General features: G+C 28.4%; 1 protein-coding gene across 2 annotated transcripts in view; it reads right to left on the minus strand.

Moving 5' to 3' along the window:
- Window positions 1-23,792, minus strand: part of LOC113556557 (myb-like protein I) — a 156,814-nt gene that overhangs the window by 51,826 nt on the left and 81,196 nt on the right. Inside the window, exons 3-4 of one of the 2 annotated variants that reach the window (XM_026961585.1) lie at window positions 19,637-19,698; window positions 12,382-12,478 (exon numbers count right to left, since the gene is read on the minus strand). In XM_026961585.1, coding sequence (XP_026817386.1) covers window positions 12,382-12,467 — 86 coding nt within the window. In that variant the 5' untranslated portion in view covers window positions 12,468-12,478; window positions 19,637-19,698. Of the gene's footprint in view, window positions 1-4,415; window positions 4,864-12,381; window positions 12,479-19,636; window positions 19,699-23,792 lie in introns of those variants that run through there. The other variant, XM_026961586.1, reaches the window with a different exon arrangement.

A 23,792-nucleotide genomic window follows, 5' to 3' on the forward strand; every position in this document is an offset into this window, starting at 1 on the left:
TCAGTCCCTAGGCTGAACGTACATAAAAATAAATAGTCTAATAATAATATCTAATAATCACAACAACTTCTGCTATACATTTTAAATGATTTTTGGTTTTACCTTCATTGCAGAATTTGAACCTTTTCTACTACATATTATATGGTTTTTAGTACATTTATTATATTATAAATACCTATACGTATTGTGCCGTTTTTTAATAATAAAAATAATGAGTTATCAATAAACTTAACGTTTATTTTAATAGTTTAAATACTAAATTTAGTGATGGAAAGAACTTACGGATGCATTTATGTTTTTATGTGTTGTAGACATTGGAAACAATGTAAAATGTTGAGTGTAATATTATTTTATAGAATTATTTACCTATTACAAGATTTAAAAAATAAAAGATTATTAAATGGTTTGTTGAAATTTTACATTTCTACCCTAATATTTATTTTGAGTTATTTTTATCACGATAATATACCAAATTATGATGTATAAGATTACCTAGTGTTAAATTTTCAGCCCTCCTTTCCCCGCAAAATAAAAATATATTAACAAAAATAATAATCAGTTTTTTTCGTCACATCACTTACACACCACATTATAACTATATTAAAACAACAACTATACACTCTTGCTTTACAAAAATTTTATGAGTATTATTATTTGTATACCATTAATGATTTTAGCGATGCTCAACCTATCTATTATTACTGCAGACCCGAGAGTATACAAATATACAATTAAACCGATCGGCTTGCAATATAGTTTGTCTTATTTTCGATTCAAGACGTATCCAACAACGTACGTTAAGCAATGGAAATATAAGTCTCATATTATGTATTTTTACGTTTTATTATAATTATTATACTCTTATTGTATAGTACGTAGTATTATAATTCTATAATATACACACGGTATTAATTTTTTTGCTTTAGGTTAAAATCCGTAGCGAAAATGTAATATTTTAGCTTATTATAAAAAAGACAATTTCTATACACCCGCGATATAATTAAATCATATTCTTGGAAAATATTTTATGGTTTTATTTATTTTAATTGTTAGTTATAAAAAAAATCTGTTACTCTGCCACATTATTACGGTTAATGTAATAATATGACATTGTCAACGCAATTTATGTGTGTGTGTGTGTGTGTGTGTGTGTGTGTGTGTGTGTGTGTGTGTGTGTGTGTGTGTGTGTGTGTTAAAGGCAAAGAAAACGAGTGCGGATTTATTCGCTAAAAATACGGATTTCATTTTTATTTATTTTTTTTTTTGTTCACTAAAAATCATTCAGCAAATGCAACATAACAACAGAGGACGCCCAAAAACAACTGTGTTGTATTAGAGACAATTAAAAATAGTTATATCTAAATATAGTTAATTCATTATATTATGTCCGAATAAAATTTTTTTTTTTAAAGAAATGGAGTGTAATTATTATAAATTCAAAATATATACATTATCGAGAAACAAATATAATAACTACATAAATTCTTTAGGTTTAACTATACTACGCAATAAAAAAAATTAACGTAAATATAAATTCATAACTACTCGAGGGGTGTAATCGTTCTAATTATTATATACATTTTTTTGTACTTAAATATGAATCATAATTAATTAATGTTTCAAATATTAACATTAGTCTTTAGATATACTATATAAATAATAGCAAGAGACAAAATTAAATATTATCAGTGTTTGATCAAATAATTGTATGACGAAGAAAAATTTACTAAAAATCTGTTTAAATTACAATAAAAATAACTAGCTAATAAACGTACACACGAAGATTAAATAGTAGTTAAAACTACTAAATGTGAGAATGTTGCTACACTTTTTTTTTAACAATACCTCGGTAAATGTATTATCATTATTCATGTATTATAATTATGAATAAATTATGAATAGCAGCCGTTTATTTTTGACTTCTTTACGCTGTGAAAAAAATTATAAGAAAACTATCATCAAGAATTTTCCAATAAAAATCTATAAAAATATCTTATTTATAATTTATACTACCCAGTTAAAATTAGAACTCATTCCAATACGTCAAAATAAAAAAATACGCTTTGATTATTATTAAATAGATTAGTAAATAGTGCCTACCTAATTTCGAATATTATTAGTGATACACTAAAAATGTTTGGAAATAATTGAAAATGTATTATTATATACAAATTTTAGAAGTATACCTATCACTTAGCCAATAAGATAAAAATATAATATTTTTCACTATGAAATTTCAAAATGAAACTATAATTTGAACTTTAGGTATATTTACTACAAAAATTATAAGATACGATATTATATTTCAAGACAGCGATCGATTCAAAATTAAAATAACTTAAATAAATAAAAAAAAATAGAATATTGTCAGACTCTACCAAAACAATATAATTAGCTTGAGTATCACTGAACATCGTTATATTTAAATGACGACATGGCATATACAAGTAACAAATTGCATCGAGCTGATGAATGGATTTAAATAAAAGATTTGCCACAATTTTTACTATGCTATTAAGAAAATTAATAGAGAATACACATGCAATATTAACAACATAATCATAAAAATAAACCATTTGAACAGTCTCGGAAGAACTGTGTAATATGTTTAGATACATACTTTTTTATTCATAATTTTTGTATAACATTGTTTTATAAATGGCACTTGAATTTTATTTATTTTATATTATAAACACAATTTTAATTTTTTTACCAAGGTACCGGTGATATGGACGTATCATGTTAATGAGATTAAACGACGCGTCGAAAAAATCGTTTGAAACTGGGCACGCGAATTTGTACATTTTCCCCATTTTTTTTTTTTTTTTTTTATTACTTGTCGGCACATTTACCAAAAGACGAGAACACCGGAAATTCGTTAACGTCGTCAATCTTTTCATGTGCGGACCTGCTAAACGGTTTCGGTTAGTTTCAGACTATAATAAACTCAGTTCATAAAATGTTATCATAAAGCAAAAAAAAACTATGTTTAATTCATAGTTTTTTGTCAAACAATGCGATTTTTTTTTCTTACAATTCCCACTGCTAGAAGCAACACAAGTTATTTATTATATTAAAATTGTTTAACATTTTTTTTTCGAATAAGGCACGTGAAAATGAGTAAAACACGCCTCTCGATTTTTGGTGACCGCAACGCCAAGTCACTAGCGACAGGAAAACATCAAAGAACCGATGTAGTGTAAAAATCGCAACACCTTTGTAAACGTCATTTAGACACCGTGAGGGTCCATTGCCACCACGGTGTGCAATGAACGGAATATTATGATAATTATTAATATTTCTAATAAAAAATTAAAACATATATTTATATAACTAAACAACATCAAAGCGACAAGAGTAAGTTAATGAATGGCCAGTTAAAACGGATTATAATATATATAGGAACAAAATATTGTAACAAACAATAAATTAAATAATATGAGATTATATTATATTGTCATATGATGTCGTTGTTACTTGTTTATGTTTTTATTATTAGGTATATGTAATATGTATATATTATATATTGTTAAAATACAAATAATTATTAATACAGCTGATTGGACTACCAAAGTGTGTTAACGGAAACGATAAAAATTAACGAATATAAAATATTATAATAGTTGTGATAAAAATTTTCCGAATAAGAAGCGACCTTAGTAAGCGATTATTATTGTTAATGGTCATGTGAACCTGAATAAAATATTTATTATTGACAAATTGAATAACGGTTGGATTTATTTTTCAATAATATACTGAAAAGTAATATAGTATAATAAAATTAAACAATACATAATACATATAATCTAATTGTTATATTTTTTCACGGATGTTTAAATATATGGATAACTATTTTGCCAATTAAAATTATTTTAGTAATTTAAAGAAGCATGCATTTCCAAGAATATTATTTCCAATTATTCGTTGAAATAACAAATTTTTATATTGCATGTAATTCCACAAGTTTACAGTATTAGGTTCGATTAATGACATAAGTCTAACGTGAAACTTATAAAATTATGTTGCAATTATGGTTTTAATGACAAAAATATTTGTTCAAATTCAACCAAGTATTTAACGAGAATCTAAACACAAAATAAACAAATGAAAAAAAAGTAGTTAACACATGATAAAATAACGATGTAATACACAAAACTAATGTTGATATAAAGAAAGTAATGTGACTTCGAAGACCAAAAATTTAAACTTTAAAGTAATTAATTTGTGACAACGAGTCATAATCACGGTGTTTAATGATCGACCATACTATATCATTTAGATGTCATCCAAAATCTTGGTTGATGTAAAAAATGCTCACCCTGGTTACCACCATATCAGGGTCTATACAATATTATGATATATTGTTGAAATTATACCAGATATACGAAGCGTATTTGAATGAGCTGACCACTTACCGGAATAACTATTGTGAATGGAATAGACAACACCGACCGGCAGAGCCATTGGAAGATGAAAATAAATTCTCAAAAATAAAATTAGTAACAGTTCATCGACAGCGAGCGGTCATTATAACGGATGACGACAAAAATCGTGTGAAACGGGAAAAAAATTGTTCAGCGAAAATCCACGGGTTTGGGGAGGACGTGAAATGTGTCGCTAGCGCGTGGGCGGCTCGCGGTCTACGGACGCGCGTGGAGCTCGACGGATAGATTATAGAGAGCGTGAGGGAGGGAAAGAGAGAGAATGATTGAACGTGGACCGGTCGTCGAATTACGAGAGTGGGAATTACAGAGGAATGAGAGAGAGGTATGTAAAATTTCGGATGAGCCGGCGAGCTAGCGATCGCGCGGGACGTACTGGCACGCGTAATACGTTTGAGCACACCGTAAACACGCGACGTACACCGACTGACTGACTGACTGAACAGTTCGCCTTCTCGCGGCGGCGGCGTCGTCGTCGTCATCGTTGTTGTAGTCGCCGCGGCCGTCGGAGGGCGGTTGGTGGCGGGCGGGTGGACGTTCGGTCGGTTGCGGGTGCTGCTGTTGCCGCCGCCGCCGCCGACGACAACGATGGGGTTTAGTGGTGCCGGGCGCGCGCGCGCGCGCTTGTGTATGTGTGTGTATGTGTGTGTGTGTGTCGGACGTTTCGGGCGCCGCCGTGGCCGGTGGTGGCGATTTTCCGTACGTACGCCGTACGCCCCCGCCGCGCGGAAGGCGCGGTGTGTCGCGCGCGGCGCGGTGGGGTGGCCCACACCTTTTGTCTCGGGCGAATCAAAAGGTTGGAAAACAAAGAACCGCCGCCGAGACGGTTCGCAGGCATGCGCCCCGGCCATTGTTACGGGCTGCCGACGTCGCCGTCGTCGTCGGCGGCGACGGCAACGACGGTCCGGCCCGGCCTCCTACTACTACTACTACTACTATTACTACTACTACTACTACTACTACTACTACTACTACTACTACTACTACTACTACTACTACTACTACTACTACTACTACTATCACTACCACTAACACTACTTCTACTACTATTATTATTATTACTATTATTCCTAATACTACTACTATTACTGCTGCTGTTAGTTACTGCTGCCATCGCCACAGCTAGCTCCTACTATATAATATATTATTGTACCGTCACGTCCACCGTACACGTAATATTATTTTGCACATACAAGTCTTCAGAGGACGTTATACCCACATGCTTTTATTGATATTATATGATTTTAAAATGAGTTGTGAACATTTTAAAGTTGTAATATTTTACATGGCTATAACTCAACTCACTTTAAAATGATAATATCGATATACGCATATGAGACATGTCCTAGATAATATTCTAACCTTTAAGTTTGATAATAGTTAAATTGAGGCTAACAAAATATAAAATATATTTTGCTGAACGTAAATTTGCTATGATGTATGTTAGTAAAAGACAGAGACTACACACTACACATGCCAGTATAACGTCCTCTTAATAGCTCCGAATAGTGTCAAACAAGTCGTTCCAATATTTTTTCTAACATATTATTTTAAGGGTCAGTTACTTAAGCACACTCGTCCCGACTAAAAATCAACATATTATTTTGAACAACTTAATTGTATGATTTTTTTTTTTTTTTTTGTTTATTGATGCTATTTGTTACTTATGACGTTGATAAGTTATTGATTAAACTGTCGACTTTTTAATAAAAAAACAGGATTAAAAAATTATACTTGCATCGATATAAAAGTTACAAATGTATATTGTAAATGAATTAAATCTGATTATTGGAATGTGTCACAAGACTTTGCATCTGTATAATACATACATTTTTACGCTATTAAAATGAATAAGATTTTCAAATTTCAAATTATTATATTATTTTACATGATTAAATGATACCATAATTGACCAAAACAAAAATTATGTAGTTATTAAGGTATTACACTTACCTTAAAAACTTACAAGTACGAGGGTGTAAATTTGTTGTTTCAACACTTTATTTTTCTTAAATAGTTAGGAGTACCTATATTTACTCTGAAAGTCTTTGGACATTATAGGCAGAATTATTGTTACGTTACCGGATTACTTTTCGTTTATTCTTTACTTTTTGAACACTTGTATATGATACAAGCTCGATATACACAAACTTTTTCTTAAACGTCTGCTATTATTACATTTTGTTTTTATACACTAAATATTAGACACTGATACGTGTATTTAAGAGTGTGCATGTGCGTGTGAGACCACTCCTATACCTACGCACATATATACTTTCTACCGCAAACTCAATTTTTATCGCTTACATCTACGCATGTCACTATAATATATACATGTATACTGGCAATCGTCTTAGACGTTTACAATTTGCATTTAACGCGCACCTATTTACAAACATATTACTGTTGTTGTTGTTCTACGATCTGCAATCATCAACTGTTTTTGTACCTTTTATATAATACTCATTAATGTACTTTCTACCAAACATCTATATATACATGTGTTTAATCAAATCCTTGTTGCCTGTCGTTCATTTAACGAACACTGTCATTCACATCCGTTAACGGCCTTAAGATAATTCTTACAGCGCGTGAACATAATATATAATATAGTTTCATAACTTTTTAAAACTATATACATATTAATTTGTATCACTACATCATTTTTCAATCAATTAATAATACCAAAACCCAAAGGTAGTTCTTATTTTTTAAACTAATGTGTAATAAATAAAATGGAATATATAATATAATTATTATTAAAATTATTAGAATTAATATTAAAAGATGATATAATTGATAATTCCATTACGTTACAATTAATCGAATAATATTTGAGTACATCTATATACGGTGGATGCGGTATCGGGTATACCTACGCTGTAACATTAACATAATGATTAATCACTAAATATGAAGTAAGTTGTTTTATAAAAAAAAATTTGTTATTGACATCATCATCATGTAATTGGTTAGAAAAAAATGTGTTTGTTCCTCAAAATATCTCTGTTTAAGATTAGCGTCATTGAGTTCATAAACAAAAGACAAGATGTTCATTATAGAATACATTACATAATTGTCATCACGATAAAAAAAATATTCCAGAAAAAAAAGCGCCCACAGATAAGAAAAATATGTTAGGCAAAAGATTTAATAATATATAATATATTATATAGGTAATACATTTGTTGGCTAGCAAATTTGTCGACGCATTCCGCACACATGACATATCGTTATATATTATTATACTATATATTAACATCATGTGATGTTTATCTCGCACGTGTATCTCGCACATACCTATATATACATTTGAACGAAGAAATCGTATGAATTATTTATTGGGATGAAGTATCACTGGTGGATTCCCCGGCTTTAACAGGCCGAATAATATTATGTATATACAATATAATTAATTAGATATATAAATAAAATTGTACGAATACAGATATATATATATATATATACCATTCACGTAGCACGTAGGTACTATATTTTACATAAATGTTTATACTTAATTATTTATTTATTTATTGTTTTATAATAATTAATATATGGATCTATATGTTTGTTCTTTATTTAAAGAAGAAAATAAGAACTCGAATTAATACATATTATGGAAAAATAAGATGGTTGTACCTCTCAAATGTTTAAAATATTGAATAAAATGAATATTTGGTTGCTTTCTAAACTTAAATTGTAATTTTTTTTTTTATTTTGGAAGTATTGTTTATGTATATTATATAGATACCTACTAGCATAACAATTATAAGACATGTTAACAAATTGTTAATTTAATTTAATTTTTTTTATATAACGAGTTATATTTAACAATAGTCGTCTACATTTAAGTGCACATAAAACCAATCTATATAATAGTATGTAATTTATATGGTAATTCAATAATAATAATAATAATATAATATATTGTATAAACTTGATATAATATAGATTAAGATGATATATATATATATTATTGTGATATAGTATTAAAAGATCAGAAGAAGGTATATAAACTCATAAGTCAAAGCCTTGTGTCTAATTCAGAAAAAAGGTCCAGTTAGGAAAATAAAAACGTACTTATACTAAACCTTCACTATAGCCTATATAATATGCTTTTAAGGTGTTTGTAGATTCATAACGATAATAATGTGTTCACTTTTTACTTTTATCATTTTCATTATAAATTAATACACTTATCGTAATCATTTTCATCATATGTGATCAAAGATGTTCTCGAGCATATTAACAATACAGTCTACAACACATATAATCATAATATCTAAAATGGTCAGTATGACAATATTATACATTTTTATGTGATTAGAACAATATTTGTTCAAATTTGGACATCGTACTGATTTTGCTTTGGTAAATTTTTATCATTTAAGTATATTACTAATTGATTGACAAATTGACGCTTATACTTATGACAATATATTTTTCTGACACATTTTCTAATATATTTTTCGGCTCCACATAATTTGTATTCATAAATGATCAACTGAAGCGAAATATTTTTTCTGTTACGCGGTATGTGAGCGCATCGCTAACGACTTCAAAAACAGTTACAGTATTTGTGTTATCACATTTATAGTTTTTATTCAGATTAAATAATTCATTTAAATTGACAATTCAAAACTATAATAAACCTAAATAAGTGGTTGAATGTAAAGAAATACCAAAATAAAATTGTTTTTTTCTTCCTTTATATTATAATAGGTAGCCTGTACCTTATTATTGCCTCATCATAGGACAACTGACTTAGTACCAAATTTAAATAAATATTTTCTACTTAAACTTGGATTAAAAAAATTTAAGCTAAATTATGGATACTTAAATTTAAATTATAAACGGATAAGCAATCATAATTACTATATGAAAAAAATCTTGAATTGTGATGTTAGTATATTTTCTTAAGACTATTCATAATTATGTATTCCAGTGAAGAACATGTAACAGAGTTTCTAATTAACGGACATTATTTTTATATTTACCTTTGTTTTATAAATTATATTTTGTTTAATCGTTTCTTTATTAAATATTATTATGTACAGTATTATATATTAATTAATAAGTATAATAAATTGACCAATATTTAATTTTATCTTTAAATCTTCTCAATGATTAGAGATTCATATGTAAAAAATACATAAACATTATCTTAATGTAAGCAAATAATTCATCGTGGGTCAACTCTAAGTTCTGGTTTTTGTAACTTTAACAAATTTCAAGCTATATTATATACAACTATAGGAGTATTCGATTTAATCAGTAATTTATTTGTTTGATTTATCTATCTCAAATAGAATTATTAAGAAGACAGTAAAAGTAGTTGTAAGATTCAAGCACCAATTAAAAATAAACAAGTTAAAAGAATTGAACTGGGGAAAAATAAATACATTTTTCCCAGGTTTTGGCGGCGAAACCGACGACGGCAATGGTTTGGCAGAAAACTAGTCCACTGCGGCTCAAATTTATTATTATAATTTTTTCTCTCCCCCGCGCAGTGTTCTTCTTCATAACTCTCCACTGCTATGTGGTTATTATTATTACTATTATTATTATTATTTATGAAATATGATTAAATGAGTCGCTTTCACAATATATAAACGGCGGTCCTTGTTATTACTTTGTACAGCTGCCATACTGAATTGGTTGGCCCGTGACGTTTGTTTGTTTTGCGTGCTTTACAGACTATATATGCGAAACCTAAAATATCCACATCCCGAAATATCAAAAGCGATAAATGAAAAAAAATTAACGCGAGAAAAACTGGATTTGTCATTTCCGTATAATTAATTTATAATAATATTATTATTATTAAATACGAAATAAATTATAGATATCATAAAATTTCGGAAGTATATTAATATATAAAATATACAAACATTATAAACTGCAATTTGTACTATATAGAGTTTTAGTGACAGTTATTTTTATGCGAAAATCCTAGTATAATGTATAATTTAGGTAAAATGTATTCGAACATTGAGCGCCTGGTCGTGCATATCGACCTGGGCTGGTAGGTCAAGAAAGGGTTTTAGACTATATATATGAACGTATATAAGATGTGGCCTTTGGGGAAATAACGATCGCTTTGCTGGCCGTACCCTCGGGACGGGGCGTTATTGATAACCTCCTCCACCAGCCCCCTCTGAAACAGACAACCATTCGACCTGTGCCTCTCTCTATATCCCTCGTCACCACCCACCCGCATATAATACAGTATACACTCCTTATATTTTCCTTAACTTCCTTCCTCACCAAAGCTTTTTTCCACGTGCACATATATAAATATAAATATATATGTGTGTGTGTGCACGCACGCGCGTGCGTGTGTGAAGTATCTATATATATATATGCCAAAGAGAATATAAGGAATAAGACACAAACAGTAACAACAGTGATGGAGACTAAAACAAATCTAAAAAGCAATACCCAAACTAACCGATCGTCCTGTTCGTTACGGACGAAGGACTGCCAGAGAGAATGAAACGGTGTCGAAAATAAAAGGACGACAACGACAACGACGACTTGCTTTATCGATCGTATTCTAAAAGCGGACGAGGGGGTCTTTTGAAATCACGTGCCCCCCTTTGTAAGTTCGAGTATACGGCCAAAGTTGAAGTAAGTAGAGTGATGCGAGGGGTGGTGGTGAGTCGGTGGGTTACAATTGTGGACCCGCGCAATAGGAAACACGCCCATCCATGTCCTTTCTTATCCTCTCCTTGCCAGTGTGCAAACGGGATATCGAATACCGGGGTGGTAGAGAGATGTTAAGGGGTAACGGGTGATGAAGAGAGGTGTGCTACACACAAAACGCCCAGGGCGTCGTCGTGTAAGTACTATATAGATTATATACACATACAATACACGAACGAGCGAACGAAGCGCGAACGCGCGATAAACCGCACGACAACGGTATATAATACCCGATAACCTTTCCTTTGCGTCCCCCCCAACTAAAGCCTACATCCCAACCAAAATATTGGACAGGTAGCTGGGAAACAGGAAATATTGTCGATTATCCCTGGAACATATATACACCCTTTTGTGTGTCTTTCTCCTTCTATTTGTAGAAAGACACACGCACAAATTATATATCTATATTCATTTCTTTATATAAATAATTAAGTATGAAACAATATACAAATTACGTGTAATTATATGGTGTTCACGCTCACTTTATTAAAACAATAGAAAATATTTTTATTTTAAGGAAATGTATTCCTATTTTTGATTTATAAATTTAAAACATTGCTTTTATATAAATTACGACTATTAAAAGTATACTTTTAAAGTCTTAAAATTACATAACATTTTCAAGAATACAACATAATTTATTATCATATTGGTTTGTTGATAAAATTAGTTTTTTTGAATTTTAATATCAACTTAGGTATACCTATCATACTTATGTTATTATATTTCAGAATATAGTAAATACATTTTGAAAATGTATTAATTCTCTAATTATTTTTAAAAGTAACTTTAATTTGAAAAATATAAATTATAAATAGTAATACAATTCGGGATTTGTCAAATTTTTTATAGTTGTTTTCTAATTTGTTGTTTAACAGTATATTTTAATTAATTCACTATAGTATAGGAGGTAATAGACTACGATGAGATGATTGTAACTATTACTATATAGACTATCGTTATTACATTTTGATTTCTGTATAATACATTCCCGCATTTTTCTAATATGAATTACTATCCATAATAAACTGTAGTTTTAACAGAAAATTATAAAATTCACATAATACTACACTTATACATACATGCACTTTGATATACACATATGTTCATCGCTATAAAATAGACTAGTTATATGATAATATTAATATCGATTGTTATTATAAAGTAATACAATAAGTTATTGTATTATTATTGTATAATTATTGGAACATGCAAAATATTTGAAAATAATTACCTTGAAAGTAAAAGTCTTGAACGCAAATAGTTAATAAGATAATCTTGTGTCAAATTTTGTTTATGATCATTGGTGTTTGAAAACATTTCTGTTAAACCTAAATAAAAAAAAAATGAAGAACATGAAATATAAACGATATAAGTAGGTATAATATAGTATATATAAGTATACTAATTTTTTATTATGATCAGTTTAATTAGCAGTGTCCTTGACAACACCATACAATAAAATTTTAAAACAATATCCCATTCAAGATATTATAAATTATTTCGAAACAACTAAACACTGCTTACACGGTTATAATACAAACGACTATTTTTTCGTCATAGCTATTAGCTAGTTTAGGTAAACTCATTAAAATAATAACAATTCGTATGTTTGGCCAGTACAGGATAATCGAATAGTTGAAAAAACAACAAATCCAAGGTTTTTAAGATGACAACGGAGCTTACAGCAGTGGAAAATATTAATAATATTTCCGTGTTTTTATGTTACTATAATATTATAATATAAAATACACTTTACGGCTAAAATATAATAAAAACTAAAATAAATTATACATTTAAAACAATGATTTCATACATGCTTTTACTATAATACGAAAGAAGGTCGAGTGGGTATTTCTAGAAGTATAATCCAATCCGAAAAGGAATGCATATATTTTGTAATAGACAGTATGTATTGGATTTTCGGAAATGTTGCCAGATTTGAACACGGTCGATGAAGGCGATGGATTTAACATGAAATGCGGGGTGAAAACCGATTGTGATTTTTCAGAAACGAACAAATATAAGTAATAACGAACAGGAATTCTTGGACGGCAGTGAATGGTCGCGTGGGCGTCGAAAACCGTAACATTATAAGACTTTTAAACAGAAGTTCATTACGGCAATTAGTGTCGCGCTCGTCTTTCGACGGTGGTAAGGCGGTCGAAAACAATAACGACGACGCTATACGCGTGTACGCTTCCCCGTTTTCACATAATAATAATCTATTTTTCTTCGAGTAGGTACCTACGCCTTATTCTTTCCTTAATAACGAGCACGAAATTACTAATTTTAATACATCACAGCACGCAATCTTCAGTTCCCAATTAGTAGTGTTGGAATATATTATATATATGTACCTATATATGTGTATTTATACATAATAAGCTTTCATTAGAAATCATTCGGATAGGTGATTTTTATGTTCCCACACCACTCGGTTGTTTTATTCGCATTTTATTTAATTGTCCCTTTCCTATTCCAATAAATGTATGTATACACTCCTCGTCCTCTTTTCAACCGACAATCGAACACACAATACCATGTTATTGACTATGTTTTTTTAAGTGGCTAGAGTGGTGGTGAAAAAAAAAATAAAAGAACGGCACGTGAACCCCACGTTGGAGTAGCAGTCGTAGTAACCACGGAAGTAGCACCACGCCACGTGTGCACCCACGTGTATATATGTCCACCGCCCTTTTGCAGGGACTTATATTTTTTTATTTTCCATTACTATTATTATTATTAAGATCTTGAAGGAGTACATGGAAATACGTCGTTTTTGATTGAAGGACATTCATTATATTATTATTATTACTGTCGTCGTGAATATAATATGTTATATTATAAAACATAGTGATTTTGAATTACGAGTTATAAAATATTATATAATATTAAAAATATATTATGTACAAAAACATAATGTTTTCTTTTTTAGATGTATACAATACTATTCTGAATAATATAATATGTGTAATACAAATGCAAATAATTCATAATAAATCGTCTACCATTGCGTTGTTGCGTGGATGAGCACTTAGTGAGAGGGAAGACTCATTAAAAATGTAATAATTAATCCAAAACAGCGAATGAGCACAAAGTGAATTTCATGTATGGTTGTCCCCGTTGTGTGTTTTATATTTATTTTGTTTTTTGTAACTTTTTATTTTTTAATTATTGTGTTATCCCCTTGTTGTTTGCTCTTCCGTCTATTCGATTTCCAGAGATATTATAATGTTAACGAATGTAATATAAAACATGTATAAAAAGTATATAATATTATGTATACTTTATTCACTTATTTACCGAACCCTCAGTATAATGATGTTATAACGTCAAACCTATATGCATTATTGACGACGATATTATTAAACAATCAATATATTATGATGGACCTATGCACATGTATTATATTATACATAGTACATGTAGGTATATTAAAATATCCGTTATATTGATTACCTGAAGTTGTAACATAAAAGATAGAAATTATAAATATTTGTTTTGTAAATCCTATTAGTTTGAGAAAATAATATTTCTTTTATAATTATTTATAGACATCTACATAATATTTACGTACGTTTTGATATGAAAATAATTATTGAATACTGGATTTAACACCACAGATTAATATTTTGCTATATTTCCTGATTTTTAATTTAATTAGAATCATCATAATATTTATCTTGCTTTACATTACTTAATTAATCGTTCGTGATATTTGCAGATAATAAGAAATAAATGAATTCATGATTAACTTAATTTCTCAGGGTTGCTTTAATAAGTTACTTCCTTTTTGTTTTACATATTAATTGAGTTTCGAATGTTAATTTAAAAGATTAACTACTAAGAATATCGCAAGTTATAATGGAAACTAAAGAATCAGATAATGAAATAGGTTCATAGTGTTGATTATATCACGACATATTATAATTTTGTCATGTTTAATTTAAAATATATTTATAAATTTTATCGATTAAATCCGTAACGCTATTTTTCAAGATAGTTTAAGGCTTAAGTAGATTTTCAAAACCTCCTTTCTTGTTCAACGAACCGATCATAAACAATGTGATGAGAGTAAGAAACGCAGAAAGAGTGAGAAGCAAGTCGTGAAGCGGTGAAGTGTACAGAGGGTTATAAAGATAAAAGCAAAAAGGACCCAATTTCACTCGCCGCTGCCGCTATACCGTCTTTTTCAGTATAACGTAATTAAAAACTTTTGCTTGGGTACAGTAAACAAATTGCGTTGTTTTTCTAACTATTCATTCTGTGCTGTGATTTCAACATAATAATGTTTGTATAAATAATATATATATAAAATACACGTATATAAATATACATTCATCACCATTTATCGGCTTTTGTCACTAGAGCTATTTTTGATCTACCATACGCCATCTACAGAGTCCTTAACAAATTCAAACTTATTACTCGCGCTTAATCTAATTGAACATAAAAAATGTTTATATATTATATACTATCAACGAATTGTATTTGTGTATTATGTGCATGTCGTATTTAGTTATTAATAATAACATATTACCTACCCAGTACTCACCTATAATAGATGTAGGTGCCTATAATATTTACAAGTTAAGAATTACTTATAAGATATAAGAATTAATATTAAACATAATATAGAAAGTTGTGTGGCTGAACTTGACTTTTAATTTATTATTGTGAGGTACCTTTATGTGGGGAAGTGGAAAAATCTAACGATGTGAATATAGAAGAAATTGTATATGATTAGTGATTACTTATAAGTGATAACCTAACAGAAAAGTGTAGGTTTATATTAAAAAAAAAAAAAAAAAAACAAAGAATTTATTATATAAAACTTAGAACTGATATCTGTAGATTGTTTTTTATAATAAGTATTCTTAAAGTTAAGTAAATGTTTAATTTAATTTCATATTATGAATGTATATTAATTACTGTATAGTAATACATAAATACTTATACGTCATATCATATTCAACTAAAACTTTAAAAAATGATTAACTATTCTTAATTTATATAATTTTTACAGAAATTATAATATTATATTTATTTATTTATAGGCTATAGTCGTTTACTTGTTTGAATGTAGAGTATAAGCTATAGTATAAGACATATTATATATATACTATTTTTTGTGTTTTTAATTTAATTAATCTGCAGAGGTTTTAAAGAATATGATTGATATTAAAATTATATTATATATAATATAATAACATTTAAAGGTGATCAATTATCTGTCTATCACGAAGAGTATACAGAGAACAGAGGCCCAGCACTACTAACTTATAATTATATTTTTATTCTTAACCATAAGCTATATAATATGTATTACAAAATCTCTCAAAAAATTATCTTGCTTAACTCTAAATTATATAAAATTAAGTAATACTGTAAAAATACTAATATTACATTTTTAAATCAACCTTATTTTAATTTATTGCATTTTTAACTACAAAATAAATTGAAAACTTTAGAGATTTCGAAAATTTTTTTTAAAATTTGAACGTTTATTAAATATAAAAATAAAAAAATATAACCAAATGTGTGACTAATATTTTATAATTACTGTATGAACCATTTGCAAGAAATCTTATACTAAATTTTCAAGAATTTTTACTCATAAATAAAAATTGTATCATACTTAATTCAAAAAAAGAATACAATTTCAAAATTCTTGTTTTTTTCCGATTATTATAAGTATTAGACAATTTTTAGTTTTGAATCACCAAAATACCAACTATATCTGATTTTCTATATTACTCTTAAAGTTTAAGATTGGATCATTTTTTTTAATATCTACTAACACATACACAAAAAATAAATAATAAAAAGCGTAATTTTAAAACTAATATATTCATCGCTCCATTCAAATTCTAAGATTTTATATGTTCTTATAGCATAGATGCTTGTTTAGCAATAAATATTTTCTCTGTTACACATTTAAGTTGGTACCCCAATTTTTTAATTATTATTGGCCAGAAACTAAAAACTTAAATATAAATAGAACTATCTATATATTTATTTTTAATGTAGGTAATCAATTATTTAAGAATAAATAAACGAAATCGAACTTTCATAGATTTAATAGATACCTATATCATAATATAAAATATAAATGAATATAATAATAATTAATAATATAATTATATATTATGAGTATGTTTTAACTTATATTATTAGGGCTGCGTCTCTGTATATAGCAAAGAAGTACACGCGGAATACCTTATGCAGAGACAACCGTAATATCCGGTTTTGCGAATAAAATATACAATACACATATAGATATAAATAAATAAACAAATAGGTGAAATAAATCAAACGGTTTTATAGTATATGTGTATATGTATAGACACTAGACACACACTCATGTGTAAATTATAAAATCTACCTATAACACAGAGAGCTGTTGGCGCGGTGTTTTCTTTCCGTTTCCCTCTTCTGGGCCATCACCTATACAAGAAGAACGAATAGAATGTCGGTATATAATATATACATATTATACACAACGAATACACCGCCGTACTTTATAATACACTGTGCGCGCGTTCTTAATTAATAAGAGGGCGAGCGCGGAACGCTTTGTATTCACGGACCATTAATGATACATAGCAAACGAGTGTAGTGATACTGCTCGAATGCTGTGCAGAATCGAAGAGAGGGGATGAACGTATTATTATAATAATGCGTGAAGAATTTTTTTTCCATTTTTTTTTTTGTTTTGTCAACGGAAATGCGACAGCGATGATACGACGCGTGTGCGTGTGTATACGTATATATATAATATACGTTACACGCGTATAATAATATAATATTTATATAATATATAATATGCTTTTATGAATGGACGACAGAAGACGTGCAGTAAGTGTGTGTGGGTGAATGTGCATATGTGTAAGTTTGTATGTATACAGTGTGAGCGCGCTTCGATTGAATGAGAGAGAAGAACACGACGTGCAGCGACGGGACAGTGTTGATGACCGCGCGGGAGGTGGCGAAGGGATTGTGTGGCAATGGTATCATACGCATCATGAGTCGTTTCCTTTGTAGCAGCCAAAAATAATACGCGTTTTTTTCATTTCTAATTTTTACATTATTATTTTCTCCTATAGTTCGGCTCACTATACAGCTCTATGGCGGACTACTTCCTCTCTTTATTTCGCGACCGCGATTGTTTTTTTTTCTCTACCACCAGCGGACGTCGTCGTTAAGCCGTGGGTGAAAAATAACCGTCTTGCCACCGCTTTGTGGCTTTGGTCCAGGAACTGTATATTTTAGGTTTTATGAAAAAACAAAAAAATTATATGTGCGACGATACAAAAAAATAACGATAATGATAATAACGAAATGTGACAAATTAAAAAACAAATTATAATATGGACAAAAGTGGCAGAGATGTTAATAAAAATAAAAAAAGGTACACGACGGTTTATTTTTAGGTGATGTACAAAAACTGGCCGGAAGTCCATCCCACCTCTACCTACCCTTCTTGCGAGGACGTTCTTTCGCCGCCTACACTGTCGCTCCAGCGTATAGTTGCGTGGTTCATTAATGAGAAACAACGACGATGATAGTTTTGTGAACCTGCCCCGTTTGTTTCAACGGTTGGGAAAAATCATATGTATATATAGTAATGTTCTATAGTCTATATGGACAGTCGTTATTATTCCTCAGATATATGCACGTATATGACGTATAAGGATTAGTGGAGGGTTAATTTGTCTGCCAGTGACAAATTCTACAAAACTGAAAAATACATGGTACCAATTGGGGTGGTATATAAAAATAAACGAAGTCATACAGAAAAAAAACCAAGTTTTTTTCTTAGTTTTCAATTAGGGTTAAAAATAATGAGAACAGTTTTTAAAAGTTTACTCATCTATATACTATTATAATTTACTATACATAATATATAACCGTAAATTTGCTTAAAAACTACAATAGTACTTTAATTCTTTTACTTATACAATAAGCGAAAATTGTTTGTATAAAATACAAATGCATAATTAATATACATATTTTAATCATATAATTTGTAAAGTATAAATTTTATAATCTAAACACAAAATGTGTAGTTCAATATTCAATATTTCATAAAAAAAAAAAATATTGTTCAAAAATAATTTTGAAAATAAATTGGCTATGGTTTTTTGAAAATTGTTTATATATGAAGTACATTGATAGAAGGTATAGGTTTATAATATTTAAATGTTTTATTATTTGTGTAGTGGGCCGAATTAAATTAAAATGAAACGCCTTGAATGCTGTGTCGACATACAGTTGTGTAACAGCTGTGTGTTAAGTAGAGTCTATACAATTCGCCGTCGGACGGCAATCGTCTTGGTTCACAATAAACCGGTTGTATTGTTTTACGCATCGAGCACAATAATAATTTACCAAATTAATTCGGCAAAAACACGATAATTATTAGATCATTACGTTTGATATGCAATAATAAGCAGAATACAGTAAATATTTATTTAAACACTCACATGATGTTTTTGTCCCGTTATTCTGTTGTTCAGTGACGGCACCATTGTCCTTGGGTAATGATCTGCAAAACACCAAAAGTCAAACATTAAAATAAATTCCACGGTGAATGTATTTATATAGAATGTTATTATCATTCCCAGCAGTGGTTAATAGAATAGAAAGTAGGAAAAAAAATTGTATTACTGTTTGGAATAATTTTATTGGAAACGTACCTAAGGCTTTACCAATGTCACAATTATTCACAAATGTCACTAGGTGACAGATAATTATTTTATCGCGAACAAGTCGGAAATATTTATGTAAGCATATACAGGGAGAATTGGCAGGGTTCAAGAATTTCTCAATGAATAATAAGATTAATTAAAATATTGTCGACTGGAACGAATAAATAAAAAGATGCATAATGCGATGTTTCAGTCTATTTGAATATAGCAATTTATACCTCAATAAGTTATCTTTCAGGTACGAGTATGTATATGGTGTGTTAAATTTGTTTTATTTCTTTGTCGATGTTTAAAATATTTATGCACATTGTAGATGCAAATTGTTAAAAATAGAGTTGTGAAAAAAAAATTAAACACATCGTGACACATAATGGATGACGAATGCAAAATACGTTTTAAATTTAAGATAAATAGTTTATATATAATGTATATATTCTTATTAAACTGGATTCGACTAAAATAAAAAAGTGACGTCGTTTAATCAATAAAATGGATAAATGGAGAATAATAAGTAAATTTTTTTAAATAATTTAATATACTTGTCTATACTTGCTAGCTACATTGGCTAATACCACCTATTTTCTAGTAGTTCATTAAAAAATATTCGATTTATTAAGGATAATAATAATTACTAATCTTGTATAAACATATTATTATTGTGATCTTTAGAAAATAAAACATTATATTACGTCTTGTGACACATACACGGGATAACGGGATACCTTTAAAAATCAGTGGTTTGTACCGGGCCAATTTTATTTTATAGTCAATATGTTGTTACTCGTAAATAAGAAACAAATCTAATATAGTCATAGATTTTTTTTATAATTAGTAAAATATAAAATAGATTAAACGTATAAGGTTAGGTTAGGTTAAAAAAGAAAAAAATAGATATTTCCATATAATATTAAATATTATGTATTAATTGTTAGTCATCGTTAGTTATAGTTTATCAGTACTGATAAAATAAGAAAATAACATAATTTTGGAAATTGGGATCATTGTTATCATATCAAGAACTAGAACTACCAATAAATGAAATGTTATCACTAATCGGTGAATACAATTATACGTCCTAATATAATAGTATTATATACGCAGTGTTAAAAAACAAATTATGTTATTATTTTGTGTATAGCATATTACTGTACGAAGGAAAATCGCGTTAAAATCACTTCATCGAGATGATAAATAACAAGACTGGGTTGAACAACAAAACGAGGGTCGCTTAAATAATATACATATTGGTTATGCGATGTTAGATTAGGAAGGGTGGTGGTTAAACGATTTGACCCACTTGTTGTCTCCCTTTTGTTTTAACCACCCCACTATAAAAACAGAATCCTCATACCTCACGTGTTTATACATATATATTGTATATAACAGACAACAAAATAGGGTTACCGCAATACTATATGCTCACCAGTACACTGCCAACGCAACAGGCCGACACCACAGGGTTTCCACCACCGCCCCTTTTCTCGATGATTGCACTAGCAGATTTACACTGGTATTGTACATATCAAAACTTTCCCTCGTCACAATTGCGGTATAATACATTCATAATAGCTACATGCTGTCATTTCAAAAAATTCAGATTTGATTTTGAATACAAGTTATAAGATAATTAGATAACTACTGTAAATTGTAATCAAATTTACTCAATACACTATATACTATATATTCATAATTTATTATACATATTTTACAGCATTGCACCCATAGTATATGAATAGGTATCGTAAAAATACTTCTAGACAACTTTACATAATATTTAGATTTATTACATATGAAATAATAAATTCTATTGTAAATTTATATAATTTTTTGAGTAAATAAATAAATAAATAAATAAAACTGATGTTATGTATTAAATTTGTATCTATTACCTGATTTTAAATAGACTAAGAACCTACACTACTTAAGTATAAGTTCATTATAGTAAACAGAAGTGTATAATTATTATAATATATATATTTTTTTGAGTACCTATTATAGTCATTATAAATGACAAAAAATGAAAATCAATATTGTACAAATTAAAATATAAGCAACACACAATATAATTAATTAATTCAATGGTAAATAAAAGATTTTCGTAAATCTATTACATATATGTGTTTAAATTATTATAGCCATTAAATTAATTAATTATCACCATTTAGTTAATACCATACTAAAAGTGCTAATTATAGCTAAACGTTAAAATTATACACACTAACATAGTTATTCTTTTTATTGTATAAATTAATTATATATTTTTAACTGTTAAGCATTAATGATAAAATAAAACTAACTTATAAATAAGATAATTAAATCTAAAGTTGACTAATTTATAATAATTTACATTTATTCATTACTTATAATTAAATCATTATACAAGCTTAGCGGTTTTTTAATTCAAAATGGTTAATTTATAAATTATAATTAAGCCTATGTATTACAATACACTACTGTACTTCAAATGTACACCTTGTACTTTATATGTACTAATATAATTTAAATACTAAACATCCATCTTATAATAATTTTTTTTAGTGTACTTAAAAAATTTAAATATGTTTTAAAAACATTTTAAACTCAAAGAGTTTGAAAAATAAAGTATTTGTGTATCAAAATGAATCACTTACAAAAATCTAGTTGGAAATTTGTCATAAGTTCGTTATTTGCACTTTTGCGGTCAGTATGGTTTTTATTATTGTTACTATACTTACTACATTTTGTTACTACATTTAAAATAAATTATTTTTTCATAAATATTTTAAAAAATATTCATTTTATTTATAATATTAATAATATTTTATTAATTGTTTTTTTTTGACATCAAAGCATCTGATTTCCGTTACAAAACAATATTTTTCATCTATTTAACCTAAATGTATAACCTTTTATAATAATAAAAACAATGAAATATATTGATTTTAAACACGATTATACACTATCACAGTGATTTTGAGTAGTAATTATTATTATGTAACTTATTTGTTAGTTCATAGATGTAGTGTTAGTTCATTAACTACTATATAATAAGAATTAAACCATACAATATATTCGAAAAGTTATTAACTATTATTATACATATATATATATTTAACTATCTATTATTATATAAGCGTATACGTAATCATAAAAACACTACAAAAGTTTTACTACATTGCGTCTGCATTAACTTTTCACCTTTATAAAAACATATAAAAATCCAACTATTTGACTAGTATTTAGATTCTAGGTTCACTTACGATGAACATCTAATTGATCATTATAATATTATGCAGTACAGCCAAACAATTTCAATATATATTTTTTTATTTCTCAAAATTAGAATCGTGTAGATGGTAAAAAGTAATAATGATGATAAAAGTAATTGGTTTGATAAAATAATAATTACTATAATAGAAGTGTTGATATATTGTAAAATGAATATGTTTAAGTACCCACTAAAAAAAATCCCGTTAATATGCTATAATAATAATAATATATATTATATGGCTAACTGCTTTTGTTCAATTTTTAAATATACAATTTACGTGAAATCCACATACTTAGGTGACCCAAGAAAAGAAAAACTTGGGAAGTATTAAAATCGATATTGAAAAAATAATTGTCTGACGGAATGTCGGAGAGATGTGACCAACACGGTCGCGCAAGTATGCTGACTAAATGGTTTTCTATTTTAAAATATCCCAGTCGTTATTAAAATCACAGTCAGTGTTGATTCGTATATTTTTCGCATAAGTAACTTTTGTCAAGGGCAAAGGTTAAATACACTGTATACCGTTTCACACACCGCGTTATCATCCTTATATTAAATACATATTAAATTATATAGATGATAGATACTAGGTGGTGACCTATAATAAGTAAGTAATATTATATTATAAAATGCGTCTAAAATTGCATTATTAGTTATCATAACGTAACGCCATGTTTA

The sequence above is a fragment of the Rhopalosiphum maidis genome, chromosome 4 (assembly GCF_003676215.2).
Source record: "Rhopalosiphum maidis isolate BTI-1 chromosome 4, ASM367621v3, whole genome shotgun sequence".
Classification (NCBI taxonomy): domain Eukaryota; kingdom Metazoa; phylum Arthropoda; class Insecta; order Hemiptera; family Aphididae; genus Rhopalosiphum; species Rhopalosiphum maidis.